The 14668-nt window shown below is 48.1% G+C and overlaps 1 protein-coding gene across 1 annotated transcript in view; it reads right to left on the bottom strand.

Annotated features, from left to right (window-relative positions):
- Nucleotides 1-14668, bottom strand: part of WSCD1 (WSC domain containing 1) — a 296810-nt gene that overhangs the window by 93576 nt on the left and 188566 nt on the right. Inside the window, exon 5 of the mRNA XM_078683536.1 lies at nt 7577-7698. Coding sequence (XP_078539662.1) covers nt 7577-7698 — 122 coding nt within the window. The remainder of the gene's footprint in view (nt 1-7576; nt 7699-14668) is intronic.

The raw sequence follows: 14668 nt of genomic DNA, 5'->3' as shown, positions 1-14668 counted from the left end.
ACACTTTTGTCGTGCACGGCAGCCATTTTAGATGCCTTGACCAGACCCACTCTGTGCACGCTGTCGATCCTTAGCATGGCTCCCCACCCTCGCAAGCATCTCACCCAGGCAGTGGTCACCCCCGCTCTCTGTCTTATGCATGGGTAATAAACCTCCCCCCATCTGCGCTGCTCTTCCCTGAGAATCACACCCTGTGCCCGCCCGACACCTCCCTTTCGCCCTATTCACTACCGCACCCTCTGACACTCCTTTTCCTCTGTGTCCGATTGTCCAGGCCGGTCCTAGGCTATCAGCTAGCCCTGCAGATGTAGTTTATGGCCACAGCTGTAAAGAATCACCCCTCTTCAAAGGAGTTATAGTAGATCAAGGCCCACACTCGATGAGATCCGTCACAGCAGAAGCGTTGCTATTATCTGAAAACCATCCTGTATTGTGATTGGGGAGGGGACCGAGCGTGAAGCGGAAGATTCCAGGGATGACTCTTTGTACATCAAAGTTTTTACAATTATGTGTCACATTAAAAATATATAGCACTCCGACAAAGTAGTAAGATTATAAAACTTTAATAATTTATAAATATATACAAGAAAACAAAAATAGTAATAACATATAAACATTTTTAGGGAAAAACAACGAAGTAGCGGTCGGCTGTGCGAATAGTCCCAACGCAGCACAACGTCCAGATTTCCGGCGTGGGGCGTCGCGGGGGGTGGGTCATCAGTAGCAAACTGTTGTGCGAATAGTTCCAAGGCAGCAGAACGCGCCGAAATCTAGATGACACGAAAGTGATGTCTAGTAAGTTGCCACCCAGCAAATAACGGCGTGGGGCGTCGCGGGGGGTGGGTCATCAGTAGCAAACTGTTGTGCGAATAGTTCCAAGGCAGCAGAACGATGGCACCAAGGTGATGTCCAGTAAGTTGCCGCACTGGTTTTGGTATCCTACAATGCTGCTCCGAATAACGGCGTGGGGCGCCCCGGGGGAGGCGGCGTGAACGGGCCTCTCCAGGTGGAGTGTCATCTGTTGTAGTGGGGCGCCCCTTTACCGTTTCAGTTGCCATTCCGTCCGTTTTTGGTCCACTGTGTCAAAAGCGCAAATTCAGCTGAGTTGCGCCCACTCTTGCGGTGCAGCGATAGGCGGCTGCCACAGGACTCTCAAAATGGCGGCAGGCTCTTTCCTTTTTGGGCCTGGTCAACTGAAATGGCCCTGGGACACCTTGGAAATCGGACGCTTGTCTGCTAGGTCTTGGACCCCATTCTCGAAAGCGTCCCCTCCGCCTTGAGAATTCATCAAAAGTTTTGGGGGCCCCGACTCCTGCAGGCTTCTGGTGGGGAGCGGCTGCCATGATAGCTCGCGGAATGACCACGACGGAGCTACGAGATGGTGGTGCTCTCATGCTGACGCCAGTTTAGTCTGAAACATCCAGAAACAAGGTGGGGCTTTCATCGTTTGGGAAAAAAAAAAAGTTTTCATCCAATGAAAAGTGTTGTTTTTAGGTCATATGATCAAGCCTTCCATCATTAGGAAACCAAAAGTAAAATGAACCAATGAAAAGTTTTATAAACAAGTCACATGACCTGTTATGCGGCATAGGGTATAAAATGCGGAGAAAATACGTTGGCACGTGAGGCGGCGTCAGTAGCGGACCGATGTGCGAATAGGCCGAAGGCAATACAACGCGCCAAGATCCGGATGGCACCGAGGTGGTGTCCAGCAAGTTGCAGCACTGGTGTGGCCATCCTACAATGCTGAAAGTCGGCGTGGGGCGCCCCGTTGGCCTGTGAGTTTGCGTCAGTAGCGGACCGATGTGCGAATAGGCCGAAGGCAGCACAACGCCCCAAGATCCGGATGGCACCGAGGTGGTGTCTAGTAAGTTGCCGCACTGGTGTGGCCATCCAACAATGCTGAAAGTCGGCGTGGGGCGCCCCGTTGGCCTGTGAGATGGCGTCAGTAGCGGACCGATGTGCGAATAGGCCGAAGGCAGCACAACGCGCCAAGATCCGGATGGCACCGAGGTGGTGTCTAGTAAGTTGTCGCACTTCTGTGGCCATCCTACAATGTTGAAAGTCGGCGTGGGGCGCCCCGTTGGCCTGTGAGATGGCGTCAGTAGCGGACCGATGTGCGAATGGGGCCAAAGGCAGCGCAACAATATTTTCTGACTGACACCACAAGGCGCTGAGATGCCAAGATCCGGATGGCACCGAGGTGATGTCTAAGTTGCGGACTGATGTGCGAATGGGGCCAAAGGCAGCGTAACAATATTTTTTGTATGGAAGATACCACTAGGCGTTGAGATGCCAAGATTCGGATGGCACCGAGGTGATGTCTAGCAAGTTGCTGTACTGGTGTGGTCATCCTACAATGCTGAAACTCGGCGTGGGTCGCCCCATTAGCCTGTGAGATGGCGTCAGTAGCGGACCGATGTGCGAATAGGCCGAAGGCAGCACAACGCGCCAAGATCCGGATGTCACCGTGGTGGTTTCATAGTTGAGAGGCACTTCATCTGCAGTGGGGCGCCGAGATCCGGATGGCACCGAGGTGATGTCTAGCAAGTTGCTGTACTGGTGTGGTCATTCTACAATGCTGAAAGTCGGCGTGGGGCGCCCCATTAGCCTGTGAGATGGCGTCAGTAGCGGACTGATGTGCGAATGGGGCCAAAGGCAGCGCAACAATATTTCTGAAGAGAAGACACCAAAAGGTGCTGACATTCCAAGATCCGGATGGCACCGAGGTGGTGTCTAGCAAGCTATGCAGTTGAGTTGTGTGCGCACTTGCGGCGAATAGGTCGAAGGCAGCATAACAATGTTTTTTGAATAGAAGACACCACAAGGCGTTGAGATTCGGTTACCACCGAGGTGATGTCTAGCAAGTTGCCGCACTGGTGTGGCCATCCTACAATACTGCTCCGAATAACGGCGTGGGGTGCCCGAAGGGGGGGGGAGCCGGCGTGAATGGGCCTTCCTAGGTGGAGGCTCGTCTGCTGTAGTGGGGCGCCCCTTTACCGTTTCAGTTGCCATTCAGCTGAGTTTCGGCTGCTCTTGATGCTACAGCGACAGGCGGCTGCAAGAGGACTCTCAAAATGGCGGCCTGTTCTTTGGATTTGGGCCTGGTCCACTAAAATGGCCCTGGGACACCTTAGAACTCGGACGCTCGATTTTTTTTTCCTTTCCTGTACATGCAAAAAAAGGTAAATGCCCGGTACGTTACACGCTTCATCTGCCACGATGAACTCTCCAGAGGAACCGAAAAAAAATATAGTTGTGGTAACTATACCATGCATCGTCATATGGAGAGGTGGCACCAATTAATTATAGTGCTGCATAAAAGAGAGATTTGGAGGAGAACCCCTGACCTGCTAGTACATTCATCAAAGAAGTGGCACTGAGAGCTTCAGAGGCAAGGGAAACGGTCCCAAATATTTAGAAGAACTTTGGAAAGATTAAAATGACATGTTTAGATTGTGGCAAATTAATTTCATGTGGACAGATGAGTGTTACTCTAATAAATACAGCATATGAACATCATCATAGTCGATGGTTAGTAGAGACATTTTGACTATATCCTGGACCTGCCCGTCCTCGCCCAAAATGGCGCCGGAATAAATGGGACTCGTAACTACTTGTTGTGTACTGGTTGCAGAACCTTGAAATCACGAGATACGTATGCAGTTTTGAAGCACATGGCGGGCGGGGACGAGAATTGATTGACTATTTCGACATCCCTATTGATATTAAGTTCTGATGTGTTATTGATTACTGTACTGTTGAAAGTTCGAATTAACGTCACCCATGGTACTTGCCCGCAAATGTATATCTAGATAATTTTATTGTAACTGGCCCTGTCGTATTTTAATTATAAAATGTACGTCCACCGATTCCGTAACTGTTAGACACCTTAGTTCTTGCAACCTAATGGCCCGCCCGTTACGTTCCTCTACAGTGTAAATGTCTATTCATCATATACGATTACAGTTTGCTCTGTGGCAGGCCCACGTGGTTATAGGCTCGTATTTGTATAATGAAATTTTCACAATAAAGGTTTTTAAAAGAAAACATGGTAGTAGTATATACATTGGTAAAGTTTTTAATAATAGTGACTGTTTTAGAATCATTAAAAGGCAAGTAAAATAAAGCAGACCAATTACATGAAGGGTAAAAGGTATAATACGAAGGAACGCAGTAAAGATAAATGGTCAAGGGCTGTTGTGTTTTCTATTCCTGCAACATAAAGTGATCGATAAGAATCTCATTTTCAGGCGTATCGGCGACTAAGACAGCAGGTCGACCCTCTTTTGCTCAACGGCTCCGTCATGGGACGAAGAAACGCTCTTTTTCTCGAAAAAAGAATATATTTTACTTGCAGGACAGTTGTAAAATTTCCGGGAAAGTACATTAGCCTGGAACATTATAACATATATTTAAGAAAAAATAATGTTCGGAAGTAATGAAAAGCGTAATTTTTAGGTCATATGACCAAGCCTTTCATCATTACAATAAGAAAAGTAAAATGAACCAATGAAAAGTTTTATTAACAAGTCACATGACTTGTTATGCTTACGTTACGCGCTGCGCGCCCCGGATGACTTCCAGATGCGCTAACGCGGCGCGTCATATGACGCATTACGCGACAACGCAGGTACAGAATATAGTCAAAATGTCTCCACCAACCAGCGGTCGGAACACAACCCCTTTCAGCAGGCTAAATAGTTCTGTTAAATGACAACAGAAGGGACAGGCAACAAGAACCATCAGTCAAAGAGGGGAGGGCTAGTTCTTCTCTACCGGGTTACATTGGGGCGCTACCGGAACTGATCGAATTGGTAGTCTACAGTGTTTCTGGATGTTTCAGACTGAAGCTGGGGTTAGCATGAGAGCAGCACCATTTCGTAGCTCCGTCGTGGTCATTCCGCAACCAATCATGGCAGCCGTTCTTTATCGTTATTTTGGGCGGGGTGGGTGGCGGAGCCGAGCTGTTTTGCAGCCATCATTGTGTGGAGTTCAGTTCATCTCACTAGTTTTGTATTTGTCATGAGGGGTTGTTCCTAATGTTTCTATTTTAGTGAGGTCAAAAAGAGATCCCATTAGTGGCCTACTGATTTTGCTCGATTCCTTTTCTTTTTTTTTACACGATTTTTCGTTATCTGCAAAGACTAAACAGAGTATTGCGACTCTGTGTTTGTTTGTAAATAGAGAATGAACCAAAGAGAACTAATTCTAAAACAGTAAATACTTGGATAACAATCAATCAAATGGAGAGAGAAGCAGGCACGACGGATTACAACGGGGGCAAAGGCCTGCGTTAACTACCTTTCACTATCTGCAAAGAGAGAGTACTCCTAATAGAAATGAGGGGGGGGGCACCATTCAAAGCAGATCAGTGTGCATAAACCCGAAAATTTTTTCACTTACCACGTACTTGACATTCGACAGCTTATGATATTTGCTATTAAAAAACCATTGAAATTCACTGAAAAAACTATAGGTTATAGACCATATATAGTTAGGAATTAGCATTCACAAAACCTTGAAAATTCACTGAAAAAAACATAGGTTATAGACCATATATAGTTAGGAATTAGCATTTAAAAAACCTTATTTTACTCACACAAAACCATTGAAATTCCATATATAGTTAGTTGCACTAACTATATATCGCGCACCCGCAATCCACTGCTGATCATGTCACATATTACATCATTCATGACATGGTCAGTGACATCACTGATGACATCACTGATGACATCTCAAATGACATCACTGATGACATCACTGATGACATCTCATTTGACATCATTCTTGTGCTAATACGATAAACCTCTTCAGACTCTAATATAACCTTAGATACACTCAGTGTATACAGACACTCACACACTGCCACTCATCCATGGAGTTACTCACACACCCAGTCAGTCATGCAAAGAAACAATCTCACCTCCATTTCTTCAACTATACAGTTAAACACACCTTACTTATTGAAACATATACTAACACATATTTACTCTCTTATACAATCCCTGATACAAGTTCACAATGATCGATACAACCACTCACTCATTCAGTGGCTCTCATGCACAGTTATTTATATATGCCAACTCTCACATGTACTGTGTTTTACATATGTACTTACTATGACATGTAGCATTGAGATATCCATTCACTCATCAATACACTCATGCACACAGTCAACTGCCCATGTAGCTGTTTCCACATGCACTCTTGAACTCATACACCTAGTGAATAAACTGCTCACACATCTATGCATAGAGTCACACACCTTCCAGCCACCCCCACACAAACTCAATCTCCCATAGAAATACTTGGGCAACCAATTAATAACACATATAGCCTCTCGTATAGCTAATGATCAACACATGCAGGAGTTTACAGAACAACAGACATAATGATGCACAAATTAAGACAGTTTAGTCACTAACCCATGCATTCAGTGAGACACATTTAATCACTCACTCATACAGTCAGTCATGCACCTACTAAATCCTTCATCCAGACACTTATACATCCACTCATTCTTCAATATGTAAGACATATTTTAACTTTACAGAAACATACAGTCACTGGATGTTGTCATCAGTGATGTCATCAGTGATGTCATTTGAGATGTCATCAGTGATGTCATCAGTGATGTCACTGACCATGTCATGAATGATGTAATATGTGACATGATCAGCAGTGGATTGCGGGTGCGCGATATATAGTTAGTGCAACTAACTATATATGGAATTTCAATGGTTTTGTGTGAGTAAAATAAGGTTTTTTAAATGCTAATTCCTAACTATATATGGTCTATAACCTATGGTTTTTTCAGTGAATATATATATAGATAGATATATATATGTACTCGTCTAGCATGATTAATAAAGACAGTCCAGCTAGAAGAGCCACTATTAAACAGAAGTGCTGCCTGGTAGTTGGCACATTGCTTCTTGGCAAGCGGGCCGTACCAACCTGCCAAGTGTTTCCTCCCCAGTGCTTTGTAATATAGAGGGCATGAATATTCATGGACCACGGGGGAATATTCACATGCATCGTTTCACCAGCATTATGCAAATACCCCCACAAAGACAAATTAAAAAGAAATAAAATGTGAACACTTTAGTAACGTCCCCTTTCCCCTTCTCTTCTTTTTTTCTCTAATAACAGTTTATTAGATGGCTAAAGCAAGAATTTAAATTATTTGTAATAATCTAAGGAAAGAACGTTAGCATAGTTTGGTCAAACTATAAGGCTGGACAGTATGGCTTTCAGTATCACACAGGAAGTTGTTATGGTGGGGCCACGCTTTTTATATCATTGGGGTCAAAGGTTATTTGTTCCTCTTTTCCACTCACTTGTAGTTAGTCAACATCATTAACTAATAGACCATAAAAGCAGATGTGGTCAAAGCCTTCCTGCAACATGTGCACAAGTCTAGAAGTAAAGAAATTTCAGTTTTAAGGGAGCTGGCGGGCCCATGGCGAAGGAAGAAGAAGGGATATGTTCACTGTAGGATACATGGCAATGAAGACAAACAGAAAGAACAAAACACACTGCACCCTAATAGGAGAAAATCACTACCTACTTTGTCTGAGCAGAATTCTGAGCACATCTCCACCGTCAAACCGGACTGCAGCACGGAGACCGGGAAGGCGTCTGTTAAATTTGCTGGAGCTCTGTGGCATCCTCGATAGGTGATATTCCTCCCTGTGGAGAATTGAAATGGAGACCATGTGACTCATACAGCAGTTGCCTTGCATTTTCATCATCATTTCAGACTCAATAGATGCTATGCGCCTTTAGCAAAGGGCCTGCACTGTGTACTGGGCATGATTGCTTGGCTGGAGTGATCTGGACAATATTCCTGACCAAGTTAATAGTGTAAAGGTCACAGGATCCTGGAAATTTGTAGAGGAAACTCAGAAACTTTGCAGAATCCCACAAGTCAAGTCCATTGGATGTCAGATCACTGCAAACATAATCAGACTCCACATACATAATTACATTTAGAGTGGTTTAAGAAAGGTAATTCCCCTAAATCAGTCCTCCCAACGGTGCATGTAAAAACGTTTTTTAAAGACAGATGAATGGGTAGAATGAACCCAAATGTGTACCACATACAATGTTTGAGAGGATTTCTAAACCTACAAAATCCATGCACTTCAAGTTTGTCCCCTTTAGGTTCACCCAGGAACAGTAGAAAGAGCCTGGCCCAGCGGTCATTTGAACCAGATTCCACTAGGACGAAATGTCATAGTAAAAATGTGCTCTACAAGAAATGCTGCAAATGTTTTCTCCATAAACATAGCCCTGTGGGAAGGAAGAAATACTACTTTAAGGCATTCTATAGCCGAATAGTCTAGCAACTAGGTCAAAGGTAAAACTAGCACATTCATACACGTGTTTGTACACCTTCCTTCACATTAGGGGCACACAATTCACATGGGCAATGGTAAACACAACCAGGATATGGCAGAATGTTACTTTAACGTAGTGCCTTTGTGAACGTGTCAATCATAAGAGATGTAATTGGTGATTTCCTCAAGGCACAGAATATGTTCCAAAAGGAGAAACTCAGCATCACAAGCCACATTTGACAGTATACCCAAAGATTACACAAGACCTCGCAGAGCAAACCGCGTTGAAAGCTCCATCGAAATCACCGCTGATTGCACATCGCCAACGCAGGACCTCACATCGCCAGCTACAGCGCCTCAGAACCTCCTCTGCAAGACGCATAGTCAATGAGGCATCGCTTAAACCAAGATTTAAGATACTCTGCTCAGTGGGCCTTACTTGGTCCCTGTATCTGGCCTGCACCTCATCATGGTCAGCCTGAACTTGTGACGTTGTCCCAGTCTGGCACAACCAGATAACCACAGTTTGTGCTTTTGGGCACTATTTTCACTTAAACCTTTGAAATTGCATATCTCTGGATTTTCTGATGGGACTTTCGGTGTTTTGGTCTCACTTTACTACTGTTTGAAGTGCTGGAAACACATTTTACACATTGCCTCTAAGTTAAGTCTACCTGATTTGTGCCAAACTACTTGGGCGTAAAGAACAGGTTAATTTGGGGTTTGCTTGTGTTTCACCTTGACAAGAACTGTTGATCCTGCATGAGTAGGGGTTCACCCCTATCAACCAGTAACCCAATTTCCTACAGTATACTTCCACTTCTCTGACTTTTACCAAGTTTATGAAGTCCAGATGAATTGATTAGAGATAAGTGGAAAGTTGTAGATGTCATAGATCTTACATTTGGAAAATAATACATGAGAAGACAAGACTAAGCCCGTCTGCGACCGTCCGCGCCTGGCCCGCGCCCAGCGCCAGGACCCCTGGCCCTCCCCGCCAAGGCAAGACAACCCCACTGACCTACGACGCCGCCACTCTCAACGCACTCAATGCCGGCCGGACCCACGCCTGCTGCCGAGCCACCCCGAGACGCACTCACGGACCCTTCACCTGCTGCACCTGCAAGTTCACCTGCCTCCGAACCTGCCCCGCACCCGCCAAGACAAACACCAGCAGCAACCACCTCAAGTGCATCCTGATCAACACCCGCTCCGTCCACAGACACGCCGTGGAGCTCTGGAACCTCCTCGACGCTACATCACCGGACGTCGCCTTCCTCACGGAAAACTGGATGAACGCCTCCTCTGCACCCGACATCGCCATCGCCATCCCGGACGGGTACAAGATCATCAGGAGGGACCGCATCAACCAGACCGGAGGTGGCATCGCCATCGTCCACAGGAACACCATCCGCATCACGACCGACGCCAACGACTCCTTCGCCGCAGCCGAACATCTCCACTTCCAGATTCACACCGACCCTAAGACGACCCTCAGAGGCACCCTCGTCTACAGACCCCCGGGACCATGCACACAATTCAGCGAAGACATCACAGACTTCATCAGCCCGCACGCCCTCCCCTCCACCGACTACATCCTCCTCGGGGACCTCAACTTCCACCTGGAGAACAACAAGGACCGCAACACCACCGCCCTGCTGGAAAACCTCGCCAACCTCGGACTCAAGCAACTGGTCAACACCCCCACCCACTACGCCGGCCACACGCTTGATCCCGTCTTCTCTTCCAGCAAAGTACATCACCTTCAGCCACGCCACCGGACTCCACTGGACCGACCCCAGCTGCGTCCACTTCAGCTTCAAAAGATCCACGACCTACCACCACCCGCAACAGGTACCTCACAGGAATTGGAGCAAGATCACCGCAGACCAGCTCACCACCTCCCTCAGCCAGAGCCCACCCGCCAACACAACGGACCCCAACGAAGCAGCCCGCAACTTCACACAGTGGCTGACCGCCTGCGCCGACGACCTCGCGCCACTAAAGAACCCTCCCAGCAGACCCAGAAGCAAGAAGGCATCCTGGTTCACCGACGACCTCAAGGACTCCAAGAAGACCTGCCGCACCCTCGAGAAAGCCTGGCTCCTCGACCGGACCACCGACAATATGACCGCCCTCAAACACGCTACCCGCAAGCACCACCAGCTCGTCCGCACCACCAAGAAGAAATCCCTGAAGGAACGACTGGACAACAACGCCCACGACAGCAAAGAGCTCTTCACTATCGTCAAGGAGTTCGCCAACCCCAGCACCGGCACCAACGACATCACTCCGTCACAAGACCTCTGCGACTCCCTCGCCTCGTTCTTCCACCGCAAGATCGCCGACATCCACAACAGCTTCGGCGCCCCACCCACACACCCAACCGTCGAACCAACGCCCCCTACCGCCACCCTTCGCACCTGGACCACGGTGACCACCAAAGACACAGCCCGCACGATGAACACCATCCACTCCGGATCACCGACCGACCCCTGCCCACACCACGTCTTCAACAAGGCCGACTCCACCATCGCACCCCAACTCCGGAACATCATCAACGCCTCCTTCAACACCGCCACCTTCCCGGAGAGCTGGAAGCATGCCGAGATCAGCGCCCTCCTGAAGAAACCTACAGCGGACCCCACCGATCTCAAAAACTTCCGCCCCATCTCGCTCCTCCCTTTTCCTGCTAAAGTCATCGAGAAGATCGTCAACAGACAGCTGACCGCCTTCCTCGAGACGAACGGATCCCTCGACCCCTCGCAGTCCGGCTTCAGAGCCAACCACAGCACCGAGACCGCCCTCATCGCAGCCACTGACGACATCCAGGCCCTGCTCGACAAGGGGGAAACAGTGACCCTCATCCTCCTGGACCTCTCCGCTGCGTTCGACACGGTCTGCCACCGCACCCTAGTCCAGCGCCTCAGCAACATCGGTATCCAAGAGAAGGCACTGGAGTGGATCATCTCGTTCCTCGCCGGAAGAACACAAAGAGTCCGCCTCCCCCTGTTTCGCTCCGAGGCCACGGAAGTCATCTGCGGCGTCCCGCAAGGATCTTCACTCAGCCCCACCCTCTTCAACATCTACATGAAACCTCTCGCAGCCATCGCACGCCAGCACAACCTCAACATCATCTCTTACGCCGACGACACCCAGCTGATCCTCTCCCTCACCTGAGACCCGACACCGCCAGAACCAGCCTACACGAAGGGATGAAAGACGTCGCCGAGTGGATGAAGGACAGCCGCCTGAAACTGAACTCGGACAAGACGGAAGTCCTCATCCTGGGATCTTCGCCCTCCGCCTGGGACGACTCCTGGTGGCCCCCACCCAAGCCAACCGACCACGCACGCAACCTGGGCTTCATCCTGGACCCCTCCCTCTCGATGACCAGACAAGTCAACGCCGTCTCCTCATCGTGCTTCAACACCCTGCGTATGCTTCGCAAGATCTTCCGCTGGATCCCGACCGATACCAGGAAGACTGTCACCCAGGCACTCGTCACCAGCCGACTGGACTACTGAAACGCCCTCTACGCCGGAACCACAGCCAAGCTACAGAAAAGACTCCAGCGCATCCAGAACGCCTCCGCCTGACTCATCCTGGATGTCCCCCGACGCAGCCACATCTCCAGTCACCTGAGGAACCTGCACTGGCTCCCCGTCGACAAGAGGATCACGATCCGGCTCCTCACCCACGCACACAAGTCTCTCCACGACCTGGGCCCCAAGTACCTCAACGACCGCCTGACCTTCTACACGCCCACCCGCCAGCTACGGTCCACCAGCCTCACCCTCGCAGCCGTACCACGCATCCGAAGAGCCACCGCCGGAGGAAGATCCTTCTCTTACCTGGCTTGCAAGACTTGGAACTCCCTCCCCATCCACCTTCGGCTGACCCAGGACCATCTCGTCTTCAGGAAACAACTCAAGACCTGGCTGTTCGAGCAGTAGCATACCCCTCCCCCCAAGCGCCTTGAGACCCTCCCGGGTGAGTAGTGCGCTATACAAATGGCATGATTGATTGATTGACTAAGTAGGTTATCTTCAGTGATCGCAGAGTGTTCAATTGAGCAACGCACAATCTTGTTGAAGACTTATGTCTGATTTAACTGTGTTTTCAGCCTTCTGCATAAGATCTGCAGGATGGTGTAGCATTCTCCCTACGAATGACTACACCACATACAGAGTTTAGTATTACATATCTTTATTGTGCTGCGTGAAACTGCAAACTAAACAAGCTTTTATTGCGTTCCACTCTAGCACCTACTTCACAGCTCCAGTGAGTCCTTTTAGAACTAAAAGGGGTACATCATAAAACTTGCAGGGCACTACATCTCCCCCTCTGATGAATTAAAAAAAGTGCAGTTTTGTTACAAATCACTATTTTCGGACCTGGCCCTTTTGGCAGGTTAAACCCAAAACGTTTTGCCATTTGCCTCCTATCTTCTCTGACATGTGTTTGTTGGCTTTAACTCTGGGCACTTTACCAAAGCTAATCAGTGCTAAAAAGCATATATTGTCTTTGTGTAAAATGTGATTCTGATAAGTTATCCACGATAGGCCTATTTGATAGAATGGTACATCCTTAGCAAAGTGCACTGTCTGCGGCCAGGGATTGTAAATCAAATGCTATTCATGGTCCTGCAGCACTGATTGAGCCACCCACACAACTAGCCTTTCAAATGTGTCTCAGACCTGCCAGACCTGCCAGTGTCTATGCACGCTGCTTGAACTGCCATGTCGACCTGGTAAGTGCCCCCACTTGCCTAGCCCTAACCTTCCCTTTTCTTACAGGTAAGGCCCCCCTATGGTAGGACCAAGGTAGGTACCCCCATGGGCAGGGTGCAGAGTATGTTAAAGGTAGGACATGTACTGGAGTATTTTAAATGTCCCAATAGTGAAATACTGGGTATTTCGTTTTCCACTATTGCAAGAACTAGCTCTCCCACAGGCTCATTGGAGCTGCCATGTAACATATTTACAAGTGTAAGAGATTTGGAATTTGGCATCTCTGAATTTAATAACATACCTTTTACTAAAGGTGAATTTTAAATTGTGTTTGAAAATGACACATTGCTGCTAAGATACGCATGTCAGCTCGTGCCAAGCTACCAAGGGGTTGAGCAGGGATTAGCTGCGTGTGTAACTCCTTTAGCCTGACTATAAGAAAGGGACCTTACTTGGACAGGGTGCATATCTCTATATATATATATATATATATACATAAAATATATATCCACACAATGACATCTCTTCAATCATCCTTCTTGGCGCTTTAATTATTCAAACTAATCTATTTAACTGGAAGCTTGGAGCTGTCATCTTCTGTTTCGGAGATTTTCAAAGACAATGAAGATGCATAAGTCATTACGTTTTCAGGTTCACTCTTTCCTTCACTATCTGGATCAGAAGACTGATGTATTAAAGGCCGAAGGTAAGAAGAGTCTTTGGTAACAGAAGTTCCAGGATGCTGGGCTGTCCACTTGTGTCCCTTGGCAGACACTACTTGGATATTTCAGCATCATATGGAGCATCAGATTTCCTCCTTCATACTGGAAATCCTGTCTTTATGTTCGTAGCAGTTCGTCCCCCTTCCTAAATACCATTCCTGAACGTGGAAACAATCCACATAATGGAGAATGCCCTGCAGAAAAAGACTCCCAACTCCTACTGGAAGAGGTGTGGTGCCGCGGCTAGGGTGACTGACTCCGGAATCTGGGGATCACGGTTCGATCCCTGGCACCAGCAGCAGATTAACCCAGCACCATGTGACTCTGGGCAATAGCTTGCTTAATCTTCCCGATGGCCCCCAGCGCCTAGAGACCCTTACGGGTGATTGTGTGCTTTACAAATGTAGATCATTATGATGCCTCACTCCAAGAATCCCATATCCTGCTTGCACCCTGGGACTGGAACTTCTCCGGACTCACAGAGAGCTCAGACTACACCACAGAATTGGTCCCTGCAGGAGACTCGGCTGGAGAGCAACCAGGTGCACAGAAGCGTCCCTAAGGAGGTTGGGGCTGCAGAAGTGTTAAGAAGGAACTTTTCCAGCAGGTGGAAACTAGGGTGCCGATTATGATGGCGGACGGACCTGAGTCCGTCCGCCACCATAGAGTAGGAGGGAATCTCTGCATTGCCTGCGGAGTTCCCTACTGTGCAATTAGGATGTGACCGCCACCCTGGCGGTCACATCCTCTATTTTTACCATTGCGGCGGGTGCGGCTTCAAGCTGCATCCGCCGCAATGGTAACAATGCATACATTGCATTTGTATGCAGAAAGCAGCAGGCACCATGCGGTGCCTGCCGATTTC

The sequence above is a fragment of the Lissotriton helveticus genome, chromosome 3_1 (assembly GCF_964261635.1).
Source record: "Lissotriton helveticus chromosome 3_1, aLisHel1.1, whole genome shotgun sequence".
Lineage (NCBI taxonomy): Eukaryota > Metazoa > Chordata > Amphibia > Caudata > Salamandridae > Lissotriton > Lissotriton helveticus.
Note: the sequence above shows the minus strand (reverse complement) of the source record. Positions and strands in the feature narration are given on the sequence as shown.